This window comes from Uranotaenia lowii, chromosome 2 (genome assembly GCF_029784155.1).
Source record: "Uranotaenia lowii strain MFRU-FL chromosome 2, ASM2978415v1, whole genome shotgun sequence".
NCBI classification, from domain to species: domain Eukaryota; kingdom Metazoa; phylum Arthropoda; class Insecta; order Diptera; family Culicidae; genus Uranotaenia; species Uranotaenia lowii.
Window position 1 is genome coordinate 207868793 of NC_073692.1, and position 16193 is coordinate 207884985.

Sequence of the window (16193 nt, forward strand, 5' to 3'; positions counted from 1 at the left end):
TCATATTTCCCTTTCTATCTTCCTCTCTCCTCTCATAAAGCGTTAAGTTAAGAAAACAATTGTAAACAACCAAAATCGATTTTGGCTCCTTAAAGCCTAAAGGTATGAGCCGTTTCAAATAAAGAATTGTTAAAAAAAAATGTGCGGCCCATGCATATTCTTTATCGTATTTAAATGCATTGCATGATTTTATTACGACAATCCGTATATCTGCAACTACAATGTGCGGCTCATGCATATTCTTTATCGTATTTAAATACATTGAATAATTTTATTACGACAATACAAACCAAATCAAGAATATGTTCACTAATGTACCTATACGGTCCCCAAAATGATACGCATATATGTACTGGTTTTGCTGTATTATATACGATATCTTTAATAAAATTTGAATTACCCACCAAATGGTTGTCTGGGTCATTATTGTCAATGCAGTCGAAATCTGGGCTAAGTTTGTTCATGTCAACGTGTGTTCATGTCAACTCAGGGTGGATTAGGAAAAAGGCACTAAAGAAACTTCGAAATTCTTCCTAGTCCTTCAAGGACATTAGCGAATGATAAATTTCGTTAGGCTCGCTATGAAGCAATAATTGCTATTGACAAAAATTCTTCGGAAGCATTTGCTGCTTATTTTTGCTCTTTTAAACAATTTGGGAAAAAATCAAAGCTAACTGGACGCAGATTAAACCGAACCCTCGAAATAATTTTTAATGGCGTTTTTGTAGAAGATTCAAATCCCCGTGTAAAATCCTGTGCTTCGAAGTTTGAACAGAATTTAAAAATTCGCCTGTGATTGCTTAGATATTTTTCCAGTACCTATCATGGCTGGACATTTTCGGCCTTTTTTTGTATCTTAAAACATAACTAAATTCAGGCATTCGATCTCAAAACCGAAACCCGAAATCCGGGCAATATCCAAACAAATTTGGTTGACGAAACACAGGAAGTTGTATAACTTGTTTCTCATAGTTCAATCAGACTACTTTTTGTCTTCTAGAAAGTTTTTATCAGACTTGTAATCTATAGGTACTTCAACACATTGCGGACCAAATATGAGATAGCTCCTTGTTTCGCTTGACACGTGTGCGCTTTAATGAGATGCATAACTCAAATAGGGTATAATTAATAATGAAGCTATATTCTACAGAATTGTATACAAGACTTTCGATAACTCGATAACGATACTCGATTTTTAAAATTTAGTCCAGTGGTTTCTGAGATAGATAATGCCCAATTTTTGTGTTATCGGACTAAGATTGATTTGCTGTCCTTAATGTGTTAATAAGTTTTGAAGTTTACACAATGTTGGCAGATTTAAATAAGATTCTTTTACTGGAAATATTAATAAAAAACTTTTATCAGATAATATTTGTACAAGGCATATGACGGTAGGGAGTAACTACGAAAAAAGAAATTTTGCTTTTAAATAAACTTCTTATACCACAGAGCCACCCAACTGGCCATCTTCTTCTTCCAATCAGGTTCATTCTGGGCATTAATATAGATTCTGTAACTTCATTCATGTTCATAATAAATTTACCTGGTACTATAATTTTTTAAAATGTATGGAAATAAAAAAATCAATTACGCTTTGACTTTATTTGAACCAAACTTGTTATATTTGGCAATACTTTGGGAGCAAAATCAAACTTCAACATCAATAAATTTGTATATTAAAGGGCCTCTTTTACACCTTTTAACACGTTCGTCGCCACGTCACCCATATTCGGCAGACGGGTGTATTTCCTGGGGGCCCGTCACATCAAAAAGCAGGTGACGCTCTCTTACTTGAGTTTACCGCTCAGCTTCGCCACACGTTTCAAATATGGGAGTTCTCCCTCTTTGTTTTCTCTCTCTGAAAATTTCTTTGGGCCCGGCTAGCAAAACTACCAAAATGAGCGTGGCGACGAACGTGTTAAAGTAACTGATCTAACACAGTACTTAACACAAACGACCACAAAATGCGGCTCATTCAGAAAAAAAGACCGCCCAACTCTTAAACAAACAGAACCGTGAGCCCAAAAACAAACAAAACAAATTAACAACATTTCATCTCACACGACGACGACGCCACCACAACCCAGCAGCGGACGACAACTGCCTGCGACACCAAGAGGAAGAGGCCCATAAAAATTAAAAGACAACATAATTTTTCATCCATTAATTCTGTTTTTATAGATATTATTTATTGGCATAATTTATAGCACTCTTCACTCCTTTGTTTGCCATAAAAAACGACGTCGATGATGATCGTTCAGAATTGTGTGTGCTGTGAAGAAGCAACTCGAGAAAGACGCAAGCATCAGCGACGAAAGGCGAAAATTGATAAATCTCTGAAGCCCCTCCCCGCGCATCTCTCTCTTTCTCTCTCAATAAGACGATCCATGGGGGCTTGGACCTCAATCCCAAGACCCCCGAAACAACCGGGGTGGCTTGGTGGGAGATCGAATCGATTCCGTTTCACCCTCTTCGCCATTGCATACATATGTCGTTCTGTGTTGGTTTGGTGCCCAAATAAAACCACCGTATCTCAAAATCGCACCCATAAAAATGAGAGGAAAACAAATAAGCAGACACGACCTGTCAGAATGGTTCTTCGGAATAATGGGGCGATATTTGGGGTCCCACTTCGAGAGACTTTTTAGTGGAGACCCACATATAGCCATGGATGGGATAATAACAATTTGAGCTCATGGGCAGTTTTTCGTTTTTAATCGGGTTTGTGCAAATCGCGCTGCACATACGCCAGCAGATTTGAATGCATCGATAAGACTTCGCTTGATGGACAATGCAAGATTCATTTTTTACGATCTGAGGTGCAAAGTTATGTGAAACTTTGAAATCTCGATCATTGAAAAAGATTTCGAATTTGCAGACTAATTTGAGGCTTTCAAAGGCTAAGTGATTCGAAGAAAACCAACTTAAAAAAAATATCTTCCGGAAATGTAGTACAAATGAAACACCGATATCGAGAGACAGAAATCAGTGAACAAAAATACACTTTATTAACACCAATTTTTACCCATAATTCGACGTTCAACCAACACGTTACGACTCGGAGGGAGGGCGAAGGAAAATCGCTGCTCATCGACTCATCTTTCCACACACATTAGGAAGATCGTGAAAACGAGGCATCGAGAAGTATAAAACAAAACATATAATTCCCCTCGAGAAGGGTGCGATGAGAAATGATCGAACAAATAAAATTTGAAAAATGGTCATAAATATCTCGGTTTGGTCTCTCGGATCGAGGTGATTGGGCCTGCCTGGGGTCAGACCCCGGAGTTTCTGAGGTTCTCTCGCGGTTGCTCGATTGTAAATCGTAAAATAATCGGTTGTGATTTCTCGCCACCGGGTAGGCAGCAAACGTGCGTGAATCGGATCTGATCCGGGCCATTGTAAAATGGCAAAATGTGTGTTTTTATGACATCTTAAGTTAAGATTCTTAACGCTTAGTTCTTGGACAGTAACTTGGAAGAAGTTAATTCGAAATTTCGAACTATTGCTCATTTGAACCACCACACGGAGAACGTTTGGTACATTTGCCTAGTAAATCTGATAACAAAAATTGCACTCCGGCCTTCTTGGAGTTAAGGTATCGAGTTTTAATTTTGTTTCAAAATCTTTATGGAAAATTGAAATTCAGAAAAACTTGAAATAGAACATTTTTAATATTGTGTTTGAAGAAGAATCATATTTTCCATAAAAAGTAAAAGTTATTTAAAAACGAATGAAAAAATGTTGAAAATGACAAATATTTTGTTTGCTAGCGATTTATGCTTAATGCGATTTTAGGTCCGTTGGCATAAAATGACAAGACAAGACAAATTTTTCTAAGTTATACCTGTTATTTTCAGTACATCTCTGGTGGTTTTTTAATGAAAAAAATGGCTATCTAATACAAAATTTAAACCCGTAGCTCCAAATCAGAACTGAACAAATCGCTTCCTAAATGTTCAGAGATTTTTCGGCTGTAAAAAAATTAAAAAATGGAAGCTTTAGAAGTTTAAAAACTTGGAATTGCAGTCTATTGGAAATATCTGTCCGAAGAACTAGCCTGAAACAGTTAATAATAAATAAAGCTGCCGAAGCATCCGAAACTTCCAAAGTTTGACGCCAATTCAAACAGGTAATCCAATTTTTTACAGCAAGCAAGAATTTTTATGTTGGTTATTTCTTGCAGACAACTGTTTATCACAATCGTTATTACCCAGGGGTGGAAAATAGAAGAAAATAACAAAAAAAAATCGCTCAAATGTCAAATTGATCTGATTAAATCACCGACCAGTGAGGAGGCATCTGATTTTGTTTCATAAATATGATTAATAAAACTATTTTTAAGTTGTTGAAAGAGTTTTGCATTGGATAAGTTTACAAGTTTCACCAAACTGAGCATACCTCATCTATGAAACAACAGCATTGTTGATTTTTTTTGGTTCCGGCACGAATTTTTATCATAAACGATTATAAATCTTTCCAAAAGTGCTGCATTTTTCAGTCGAAAAGTAAAAAATGCTGCAGCAAAATTTCTGTTTGCCTGACCTAGGTTATTACTAAAAATCTTCATGAGTTCTTCTCAGATCCTTGCCAAAATTTCAGTACTTTCACAGAACCTACAATTTTCAGATTTTTCTTATATATCAGCAATCGTAGCAAGCCACGAAAAGCTTTGCTTGTTATCAATGTTACTACTAGAAAAAAATGAGGTCTAGGTGTTCAGGCAAATTTATGGACACTGTCTCGTAACAAATCTTGTCGAAGAAACTATTTGCAACACATTTTCGTCGGTTTCATTTGTCACCGTTCCTTCATTTCGAACACCTTTTGGAGGGTTGGTCGTTAACGTGACAGAAGAAACTTGGCCGAACTCGAGCAAAACAGCATGGAAAAAAAGACTTGAATAAACAACGGCTGTCAGAACTTTTAAAAATTGCTTTCTCAATAAGTGTTACAGATGCATTCACAAGGAATAGTTTGTCTCTTCATCAGCATAAAAAACACACAAGCTCTTCGAAATTTTTCAACTCCGATCACTAGCAGCCATCAGACGAGATCAATATATATTTCCGAGAAGGAACTCTTAATGAATTTCCTAATCAATTTTATTGAAAAAATAGTCCCTGGCCTTCCGGTAATCACTCCAATGATAAACCGCAGTGTTGGTTGCACGTCTTCGTCGTTTAACTTTAATTTTTTTTGACTGAAATTTAATTCAAATGAAACTTTTGGGGACGAAGAAAAAACGCGTGCGGCTCGCACAAAGCACAAGCTTACTTTTCTAAACAAAAGTGATAAGTTTTGAAATAAAAAAAATTAAATTTTAACAATTGTTTTACTTCACGGATTTTGTGAGGTGAAATACATTTTTAGAGCCTATTGTGACAATGTGATACCGTCTCGGAAATTAAGATTGAAAAATCGAAACCAAACAGAGAAATAGAGTAGTTAGCAATTAGAAAGATAAGCATCGAAAGAATTAAATGCGAATAAAGAAAAATTAGCGTCCAGCAAAATTCCATAGAAGCAAAATAAAAAAAAAACTTGTTTCTAAAATGTATCTACCTTGGGTTCTATCTCTATCATTTTATCAATGATGGAGAGCCGGGGTGCCGATATGTAACTACAAGGCATTAATGTCACCATTTCATACGGCGCTGCGCAGAGCTCAATCTGCTTCGGGGCTGCTCAGGGGCTCATCAAATGGTAACAAGAAACAATCAAACGAGAAAAAAATTATCACTCACTCGCTCACTCAATTTTTCGGGAATCCAAGATCACTCACTAACAAGTTTGTTGTCACCTTTTGCTAATATATTTATAACTTTTACGGTTTTTTCTTCTTTCGAAGTCGTCTTTGTTTTCTTCAATTTTGTATCAACTCCTCCGTGGACAAGTGATGGGAATATTCCTCGATTTGATGGGCCGTAATTATTCACTCTGCGCGAGATTTCAATCGAATTCGACGCGATGGCCCGTCTCGGTCTGCGCGAATTTCGCTGATGATAAATGACGGCTGATTTGCGACGACCAGAACGACGCGATCATATGCACAAACGTTGGAACCTAGGGCTGCGTCTCATGTTTAGTGGTGTTGATCATCTTTGGCGATGTGATGTCCCCCGAATCCAATGACGTTCGCAAGTTTTCTCTGACCATCAGCGACGGAATTCATTCATATCAATCCATCATTCAGTGAAAAGGGCCATACGGAAATTTTTACACTTCCCATTAACGTTCATTTGTGCGATTCACTTGTGTTCACGTTTTAAAGCGCAAAAAGTATGATAATTACCGCTATAATAGCGATGCGGACATGTGGCCTTTTTTCTGCGTATTAACTGATAGATTAACGCGGTCGAGAAAATAAAAACAAAACTAGGCTAGGAGTGTAATTGTACAGAAATTGTGCGATTAATTTCACTACAATTGGTCGTATCCGGCTGAGGCTTCCGAATTGGTTTCAAACTTTGGTCACTCACTACAACAGCATATCAACATCATGCACTCGAGCTCGTTAATCACCAAGTGTTGGTTGTTCCAAGTTCCGACAACTTTTTAATTAGTCTACTCGTTTTTCTTGAAAGTTCTATGAAACACAAATTTCGGTATCCCACCGCTTTGAATAAAAATTTAAAAAAATAAACTGTCGGAAAACTCTCTCTGGCGTGCAAACTGTGCGTCGTCGGTCAAATTAATTACCCGTATGTGTAATTGTAATTATTAGTTTTTTATTGCGTCATTAATTTAAATCTCTGCACGCGCAAAAAAAAATGCAGAAAGAATAAAAAAAGTGAGCCGAAAAAGGGAAACGATCTCACCTTTCACACGGGACGCGCGTATAAGATTCGTTACACGACGCGCGACACGCTTGTTGTTTGCACCAAATCACAAATTCCGCGCTTCCCTTGGGGATTTCTCTTTTATTTTCTTCAACTGGGGTACTAAAAATGGCGATTTCTAAAGGATCCCCGTTTCACACGCTCGCGGACATTTGTAGAAAAGATGGCGTGTTCCTTTTGGTTCATGCAATCTTCCGGCGGGGTTTTCCGAAGCACTTTGGAAACACTATTTCTCTATTTTAAAATATTTTACTGCTTTTCCAAATACAACTCTATTTGTTCTCAGTTCTTTATCATATTCTTATTTCGCGAATACACATTGCGTCCCGAAACCACCGTTTGCTGTTGGAGAAGGGGAAAAGAGAGAGAAGAAAATCTTGCGTCAGATATCAGTCGCATGTTGGCGAAATACAGCGTTATTTCTGGCAGATACTTATGTATGTACTGTCAATGAGTCTCCGATGATAATAATGGGTGGATAGTGAAGCGAATTTCAAGGTAAGGGCATTGGAAAAAGGGGCGTATTTGTTTATAACTAACCAGTGATAATAGTTCGATTGTTACAAATAATGCATGAACTCAAGGCTGATCAGCCAATAAATAAGTAGCGCCCTATACTATGTTCAATCATGTAGATTGTCGAAATACTAAACATCAGCTGCCGGTATTCTCTATGTCTTTGAATTGATCATTTTATTTTGAATTTTATTTAATTTTAATACAATCAAGGTAACAACAATTCAGTAACTTCAAGGCTTTAAACTCGTTTTAAGGAAGAGCACTCATGCAGAGCAAAAAATCAATCTTCTCGATAAGTTGCCTTCTCTTTGAAGAAAGAAGGCTTTTCTTAGGATCTACAATTAAGGGGAAAAGACCAGTCTTTAGGAATGAGCTCAATTATACATAGCTACACCGACAAATCGGTCTCTACTCCAATAATGTTCTTCTATGGAGGTGGAATTATCGGTATAAGATTCTATGCCGAAACGGCATAAACAAGACTTCTTTTAACTGGCGTTGTGTATGTAAACCGGCATTAGAAAAAAAACAACTTATGTAAATCGGCATTAGAAAAAAAACAATTAGAAAACAATTTCCATTTCTCATTCCCGCCCCATTTTCCTCCCGTTCTCAGCCCTTTCCCATCAAAGACAAAGGAATATAAACAAAACACCGACCATACAGTGCCTTTTTTGGTTATCGGCTGTGGCAGAAAGACTATGACTATGACACTTTCGTTTGCGAACCGACTCAGATGGTGCACTGGGTGAGATATCGGACAGCCAAGCCGAGATGAAATTGTTGCAGTGAGTTCGACTCTCACTCTATATATTTTTTAGACAAATTATCCAATAGGATAAAAATTCCATAACATATTCTTGTTGTTCTGAGAAGTATTAGAGAAATCAGAGATATCAAAGAAAAAAAGAACATAAATTTCTCGAAAAAGATACAACGGCTCACCAGCAGGACTCAACCCGCAATTTCCGCTTCAGTACAACAGCGCGTTAGCAAATTACACCACAGTGAACGTGACGGTATACGCTCCAGTATGTGTACATGTCGAGTTCCGTCGGTCAACTGCTGGATCTTTTTATCGACACACCTCACGCCACGCGTGTACTCTTTGCCCACTATTGATCTCTCTGTTGTTTCTCTATCACCACCAGGGTTGCCACCAGGGAGCCTTGGGAAACAATTTTAAACCAGTCTCCGAAACTTATTAGAATATTCCATAAAAATTAGTGGATAATTACTATTTCATCTAAACATAGTAAGCACTCATGATGGCTCCAAAAAAGGTAGCCAACCTGGAAAAGTCTGGATGCCGAACTTGATGATGATGATGACTTTTTTGGTCGTTTTTGTTTGATAATTAATTGATACATTCTATACATTATCAATCACTTTTGAATTACTTATTTGAACCATTTTCTATCATTTTATCACAAAAATCCTGAATTTCTACTGCCGTGTCAATTTTATGTCCAAACTCAATATCTGGAAGGAAAGTCAAAAGTCTGGAAACCTAAAAAAAATTCTGACGAAAGTCCAAAAAGCCTAGAAAATGCAGAGAGAATCTGGAAGGTTGATCATTGATTACGCCTCACCAATTCGGGATTCTAGCCGAGACCGCACATTGTCTTTGTTTGACCGTAAGTAGCGGCAAACCCGAAGCAATCGACCATGTGCGTGCTCGGCTAAATCCCGAGTCGATGGGTGGTGGCAGGGTTGCCAACATTTTTTTTCGAAATTCAGGAACGTGAGAAATAAAAATTGAAATACACCTAGGTTGTCAGGCTAAGCTTCTAAAAATCAGGCAAATCCTGAAAAATCAGGCACATTAGCATCTCTGATCACCACCCATCGACTTGGAATTTTAGCCGAGCGCGCACAAGGTCGATTGCTTCGGGTTTGCCGCTACTTACGGTCATATGGAGAAGTAATTTGTGCTAGGTACTCAAGGTTCCGAGCAGACCAGTTACACAGAGAGCTGTTGCTCTGTTGAAATCAAATCTAATGTTTTAGAATTGAATTCGTCTTGGTATACTTCGTACCTAAGAATGATCAAATTTTCAAAGGTGATTAGGGAAGTATTAGAGTAAATATCGTCATCGTTTTATACGAAGATGTACCAAGACGAATTCAATTCCAAAAGATTAGATTTGAATCATATCATCTTTGGTACAGTACACTTTTCAGAGCATTTTCGGATTTTTGCAACCCCTTCTATGGGTGTACTGGTTGTAGGGTCTAGGATTGATAAGGTAAAAAAATGTGAATTCAGTACTGATTTGCATTATTATTCGTGCAATGTGTAATTCGACGTATTTCGTGAGTGTTATCACATAAGCGTGTATAAAGCTTGAGCTTAAAGCTATAATGCGATTGTATTGGTGAAATCAGAGTAGCGCTTATTCTTGTGGTGGAGTATTCATGAATATGTAAGGTGTTGGAAAATTCGTTGTCCTCTACGGAAATGAGACGTGGATATTTCTTGAGGAGGACCTTCACTCACTCGGAGTATTCGAACGACGTGTGTTAAGAGCTATCTTTGGCAGCGTGCAGAAGAACAGAATGTAGAGGCAAAGGGGAATCCAGATCTCGTGCGACTCTACGACGAACTCAGTATCCAGAAGATGGTGAAGGCTGGCTGGATACGCTGGGCAGGATATGTCGCGAGAATGCGGGACGAATGTTTGGAAAGACTACCTCTAAGAGCCACAGACCTGAACATGGATTGGTCGTTAAAATTTTATGAACAACGGATTTCCTGCTGTTAAAAGGGTGTCCACGATGAAGTTTCCAAACAATTAAATTGATCTAACTTTTTAACCGTTGGGTAGAATTCAACGAAAATTTGAGTGGATTTAGTTCATAGTGCATTGTTGACATCCTGCAAGTCCTGTGATCAAAACTCGCGGAAAATGGAGTCGAAAGAACAGCTCGTGCGTGATAAAATCTTTCGCATTCATCACGAGAACAAGGATCTCTCGCATCGTTCCATCGCTAAAACGTTGGGAATCGCGAATTCCACGGTGTCGCGAGTGATTAAGCGGTTCGAGGAACGATTGACCACCGATCGGAAGCCCGAAAGTGAAGGAAAAAGTATTCCGTGCAACACCAAAAATAACAAACGAGTAGTTGGGGCCTTCAACAGAAACCCGAACGCGTCCGTTCGAGATGTGGCTAAGAAGCTGCACCTAAGCCGAAGGCTCCAGAAGGCCAAAACTGAGGCTAAGCTTCGAACGTTCAAGGTACAAAAGGCCCCTAATCGCGACGAAAAGCAGAACAAGTCCGCCAAAGCCCATGCCAGGAAGTTATACCTCAACATGCTGACGAAAGTTGAATACTGCATCATGGAAGTTCACCGTTCCGCAGCATGTCCGCACTTAGAAGATGTCCAAATTTGCGACTAAATTCCTAGTTTGACAAGCCATCTGCAATTGTGGGAAGCGGAGTGCATCTTTCGTGACCCAGGATATAATGTGTACATGAAAGAGTGCCCCCAGAAGCGGATGCTTCCTCTCCTGAAGGCCCACAACGTCCTAACAATCTTCTGGCTGGAATTAACCTCATGCCACTACTCCAAGGACGTGCTAAAGTGGTATGCGGACAATAAGGTCAATTTCGTGCCGAAAATGTTCAACTCTCCCAACACTTCGGAGTACTGGGCGATTATGAAGCAGCACTTTCTTAAACGACCTAAGGTAGTGAAGACAGTCGTAGAACTGAAGAAGGTATGGGTTTACATGCAAAAAACGGTTGATTAACAGATTGTGCAGAATCTTATGGCCGGTGTTAAGGCCAAGGTGCGGGCATTTGCGTTTGAACTGTAAATAAAATACGAGCAAAAAGGAAAATGAAGTTTGATAGTTATTTTTCAATCCCTGAAAATCTGATTTTACGAATTGCGTTGAAAAAAGTTTCTTTGAGATCATTTTTGCCTTTCTTTCAGAAAGGTATAGTTATCGGTCGATTTGGGAGATCATTAATTATGGGTCTTAGATATACCTTTATAGGTACCTATCGAATCAGCTCGACGAGTTCAGACGATGTCAGTGTATTTGTATGTATTGGTGTGAATTTTTGTAAACTTTGTCACTACGTTTTTGCGAAACTGGGCAGTACAATAAAAATGATTTTTGTCTTAAAAAATTTGATTTTTTTCCCTCTTCAATGTATAAAAGAAAGAAAAAAAAACAAAATAGTTTGAAAAATAAATTTTCATAGTAATTATCATCAAATCATCACTCCAAAAAACGTGTCAATTGGCCTTGCTAGCCACAACCAGCAATCACTAAAATCAAGATTATCGTATATATGACGTCAAATTATACGTGACGTCATAGATACGCGCTTGCTATCTAAAAGTATGGACCTGTCGATGTGTGGAAGGGAGAACAGACAGGCTTCACTCCCACTCAGGTTTGATGTCATCGTGACAGAAACCGTGTAGGAGGAAGACGACAGTTCTAATTTTCCCAGCTAATGGTTGTATTTTTTCATTTTAATGGTTCAATTTGAAACCGAACCATTTCAAAAATTTCGGAACCGAAGCTCCGAATTATAGAACATAAAAATGGTTTTCACCAAGGGGTACGACCCCGAAATTTATGAAGTCGTTGGTGAGTACGTGATGCCCACACTGCATGGTACGAAAGCGATAGTAACTTCGCCCAACATTATATTCAGGAACAGATTGCTCTGAGAAGGGGAAAACAACACGGGTACGCGGACGATGTATGCACATCCTCTCATCATCTCACGTGCCGTTCGTGCTTACGAAGCTTTTTCTTAAGCAGCAACGACAGGAGAGTATTTCGCCCGTGAAAGCAAATTAAATCTAATAAGACAAATGCTACTGAATCCTCTCGAGCTTGTTTTTTTGTTCCCTTTTCTCTTCCTCTCTTCAGATCTAACGTTGCGTTGTTGTTGTTGGGGTTGGTGTCTAGAGAAAAACGATGACGGCTTGGAGGTCAATCTGAACTTTCACTTGCTGAAGCCTATGGAAGATGACAACCAAACAGTAGCGCCACCAAACCCTCCATAGTAGAGTTTGAAGCATTTGGGATTTTTTTTGGAACATGCATATAAAGCTAAAAAGCTAATAATCATTATTGACAAAGTTGAAGAAACAGAAAAAAAAAAATTGACTAAATAGACCAATTTGACGAAATTGACAAATTTGACATAATTCATTGATTTGACAAAATTCACTTGATTGAAAAAATCATAAAATTGACAAAATTTATAAAATTGACAAAATCGAGAAAATTGGCAGAATTGACCAAATTGACGATGAAAAACTGGATTAAAATTCACTGAATTGACAATATTGATAAAACTGACAAAATTAACAAACTTGAAAAAATTGACAAAATTGACAAAATCGACAAAATTGACAAAATTGACAAAATTGACAAAATTGACAAAATTGACAAAATTGACAAAATTGACAAAATTAACAAAATTGACAAAAGAGAAGACAAAATTCACTAAATTGACAAAATTGACAAGATTGATAAAACTGACAAAATTGAGAAAATTGATAAAAATGATTAAATTAACGATGACAAAATCGAAAAAATTCACTAAATTGACAAAATTGACAAGATTGATAAAACTGACAAAAATCGACAAAATTGACAAAATTGATTAAATTGACCAAATTGACCAAATTGACGAAATTGAAAAACTTGGCTTAATTCATTGATTTGACAAAATTAACTTAGCTGAAAAAATCATAAAAATTGATAATATTTATAAATTTGACAAAATCGAGAAAATTGGCAGAATTGACAAAATTGACGATGACAAAATCGACAAAATTGACAAGATTGATAAAACTGACAAAATTGAAAAAAAAATTACTAAATTAACGATGACAAAACCGACAAAATTCACTCAATTGACAAAATTGACAAGATTGAAAAACTGACAAAAATCGACAAAATTTACAAAATTGACCAAAATGACCAAATTGTCAAAATTCACAAAATTGACACAGACAAAATTGAGAAAATTCACTATATTTACAAAATTGACAAAATTGAAAAGATTGACAAAATTGACTGGCGAAATTTACAAAATTGACCCAATTGACCAAATTGACAAAATTGACAAGATTGACAAATTGACAAAATTTACAAAATCGAAGAAAATTGACAAAATTGAGAAAATTGGCCAAATTGACAATGACAAAATCGACAAAATACACTTAATTGACAAAGCTGACAAAATTGACAAAATTGACAAAATTGACAAAATTGACTAATTTGATAAAACTGACAAAATTGACAAAATTGACAAAATTAACAAAACTGACCAAATTGACAAATTTGACAAAATTGACAAAATTTTTAAATTTGAAAAAGTTGACAAAATGATGAAAATTGTTAAAATCGACAAAATTAACAAAATCTAGAAAATTGGTTAAATTGACAAAATTTATCAACTAAGAATGCTGACAAAATTATGAAAATTGAAAAAATTTACATTATTGACAAAATTGAAAAAATGACCAAATTAACAAAATTAACAAAATAGACAAAATCAACAAAACAGGATAAAAATCTCAAAATAACAAAATTAAAAATACTACGCTTTCAAAATTTTCAATACTTTTAATTTTAAAAATTTATTCTACCGATTTTCTGCATTTTGGTATCGTATTTTACTCTAGCAATTGAAATTTTGTTCCAATGATTTTATCTATGTATTTGATTGCTCTACTTGAGAGGTTGAATTATTTGAAATACATGGTCAGGCATCTTTTTTTCAAATTGTATTCTTAATTTTTATACCCCTTCCATTTTGAAGATATCATATGCTGTAACTCCAAAAGGAGTAAATTGAGTTAGATTATAATGTCATAGAAACGGAATCATACATGATATTCCCGAATCTAGTCATTCAAAAATCTCCAACTAGTTGCAAATAAGGTTATTTATATGAAAATTATGATTATATAAAAATACTTTTATCCTAATAAAAACTTTGAATCTTTAATTCCTAAATTCATTTTGGATTTATTGCGTATGAAATTCATTTATCATAATTCATAATTCATTTTGTTTTATATGTAGGGGAGAGTGGGGTATCGTGGGCCATGGGGAAACGTGGGCCACTTTTAATATCTCAGCTGTGTGTTGAGATAAAAATCTCAAACCAACTGTCATCGTCGTCGCTTTGCGTGAGCATGTATTCCCATATGTTGTTGACTGAAATACGCATCATATGCTTCTTTTATTTATCAAGCTAAAAAAATTTAGAAAAATTTACTTACATAATTAAAAAAACACCCGCTAATTTCATCGATGGGGAACCTAAAATGCATAACAAAAATATGCTCATATGCTTATGATCTTAGTTTTGTCATGATCTTTCACGTGGAAAAGGAATTTTCGATGAAACATCAATAAGTCACACAAACGCAACCAATTTGCAAATCATAGCTTGTGGGGAATCGTGGGCCACACATCTTGAATCACCTATATTTTTATGTTTTTATACACATTCAGAACTTAAAATACGTTTTACCTATCTGCAAAGTTTTCTTATGCCAAATGAAGAGTTATGGGAAATATTTTGTCCATTCATCCTGTATAAGAAATTTTGCCAAAACGTTTGCGAGCCAGGTTTTGAAATCTATGCGATCATACACAGCTTTCTTTTTTATTTCATCATCTGAAATTGCTTTTAAATAACGAAATGAATCAGGAAATCACAGTTTTGGGTCAACTCATAAACTTTGCATGTTATTTGGTCAATTTGGATTTGGTGGCCCACGATTCCCCACCATTTTTCAAAATCCAAAAAATATTGCTTTTTTTCAAACAGTCAGAACTTAGGGAAAATAACTTATTGAAAATAAAATAAAAATTACTCATGATACCTTGAAAATGTAGAAAACCATACCATTTTTTTATTTTCATTTTATCTTTTATAATAAAGAAGTTATGGAACAACGAAAAAAAGTGGCCCATGATTCCCCACTCTCCCATACCCAAATATAATTTACAGGCTGAAAGAAAGGCTACAATCCACTGTCAAGTGTATTAAATCGGGTTTTTCTAAATATGTTTAAAAAAAACGATCCAAAATGCGATTCAAAAGTATGGACAGGGAAGCAGCTTTGTTAAAAAAAACTGGTCAAAAACCGGTTCAGGTGGACAAAACTGTGGACCGGAAAGTCATGCGTACTTATATCAGTAAAAGACTTAACATGGGATCTCATTTCAGCATCGTCTATCGTGCTAAGTGAAGATTGGGTCTGAAGACATATAAGAAGCAAAAAAAAGCGGAAGCCCAGTCAAAAACAAGCTGCTTCCGTCAATCCAAGAGCTCGTAAATTATATGATCAACCTCTGTGTGGAAAATTGGTGTGCGTTATCATCGACGAAATCTATTGCAAGTTTCATTACAAAACGCTTCCAGGTGACCAGTATTACACTGTTCCGGATGACCGAAGCATTAACGAGACGGATATATCAATCCGAAGGAGATGAATCCGGCAAATTGTCCTCAAGCGAGACCATTTGAAAATTTTTGGGCCCTTATCAAATCGTACTTATTTGAAAAACATGTATGTAAAGCCTGCAGAATCTAACGAAAACTACACAAAAGACTGGAGCAAAAAGTGATAAACAACTTGTTCATAGTCCAATTCCTGCAATTTCCATTGCTGGTATTTCTCTACAATGGTAAAAATACTCAAAAACAAGTGAGTGAAACCGTAGAGGCGAACCAGCCTGTGGCTGAAAACCTCTAAAATAAAGATAAAAAAAGTGAGGGAAATGGCATTTACTTAAAGCTTAAGAAAATTTAATATACTTATGCAATTACAAC

General features: G+C 36.4%; 1 protein-coding gene across 1 annotated transcript in view; it reads right to left on the minus strand.

Moving 5' to 3' along the window:
- Positions 1 to 16193, minus strand: part of LOC129746254 (developmental protein eyes absent) — a 122349-nt gene that overhangs the window by 82541 nt on the left and 23615 nt on the right. The window contains exon 2 of the mRNA XM_055739835.1: positions 5566 to 7184. Coding sequence (XP_055595810.1) covers positions 5566 to 5646 — 81 coding nt within the window. The 5' untranslated portion in view covers positions 5647 to 7184. The remainder of the gene's footprint in view (positions 1 to 5565; positions 7185 to 16193) is intronic.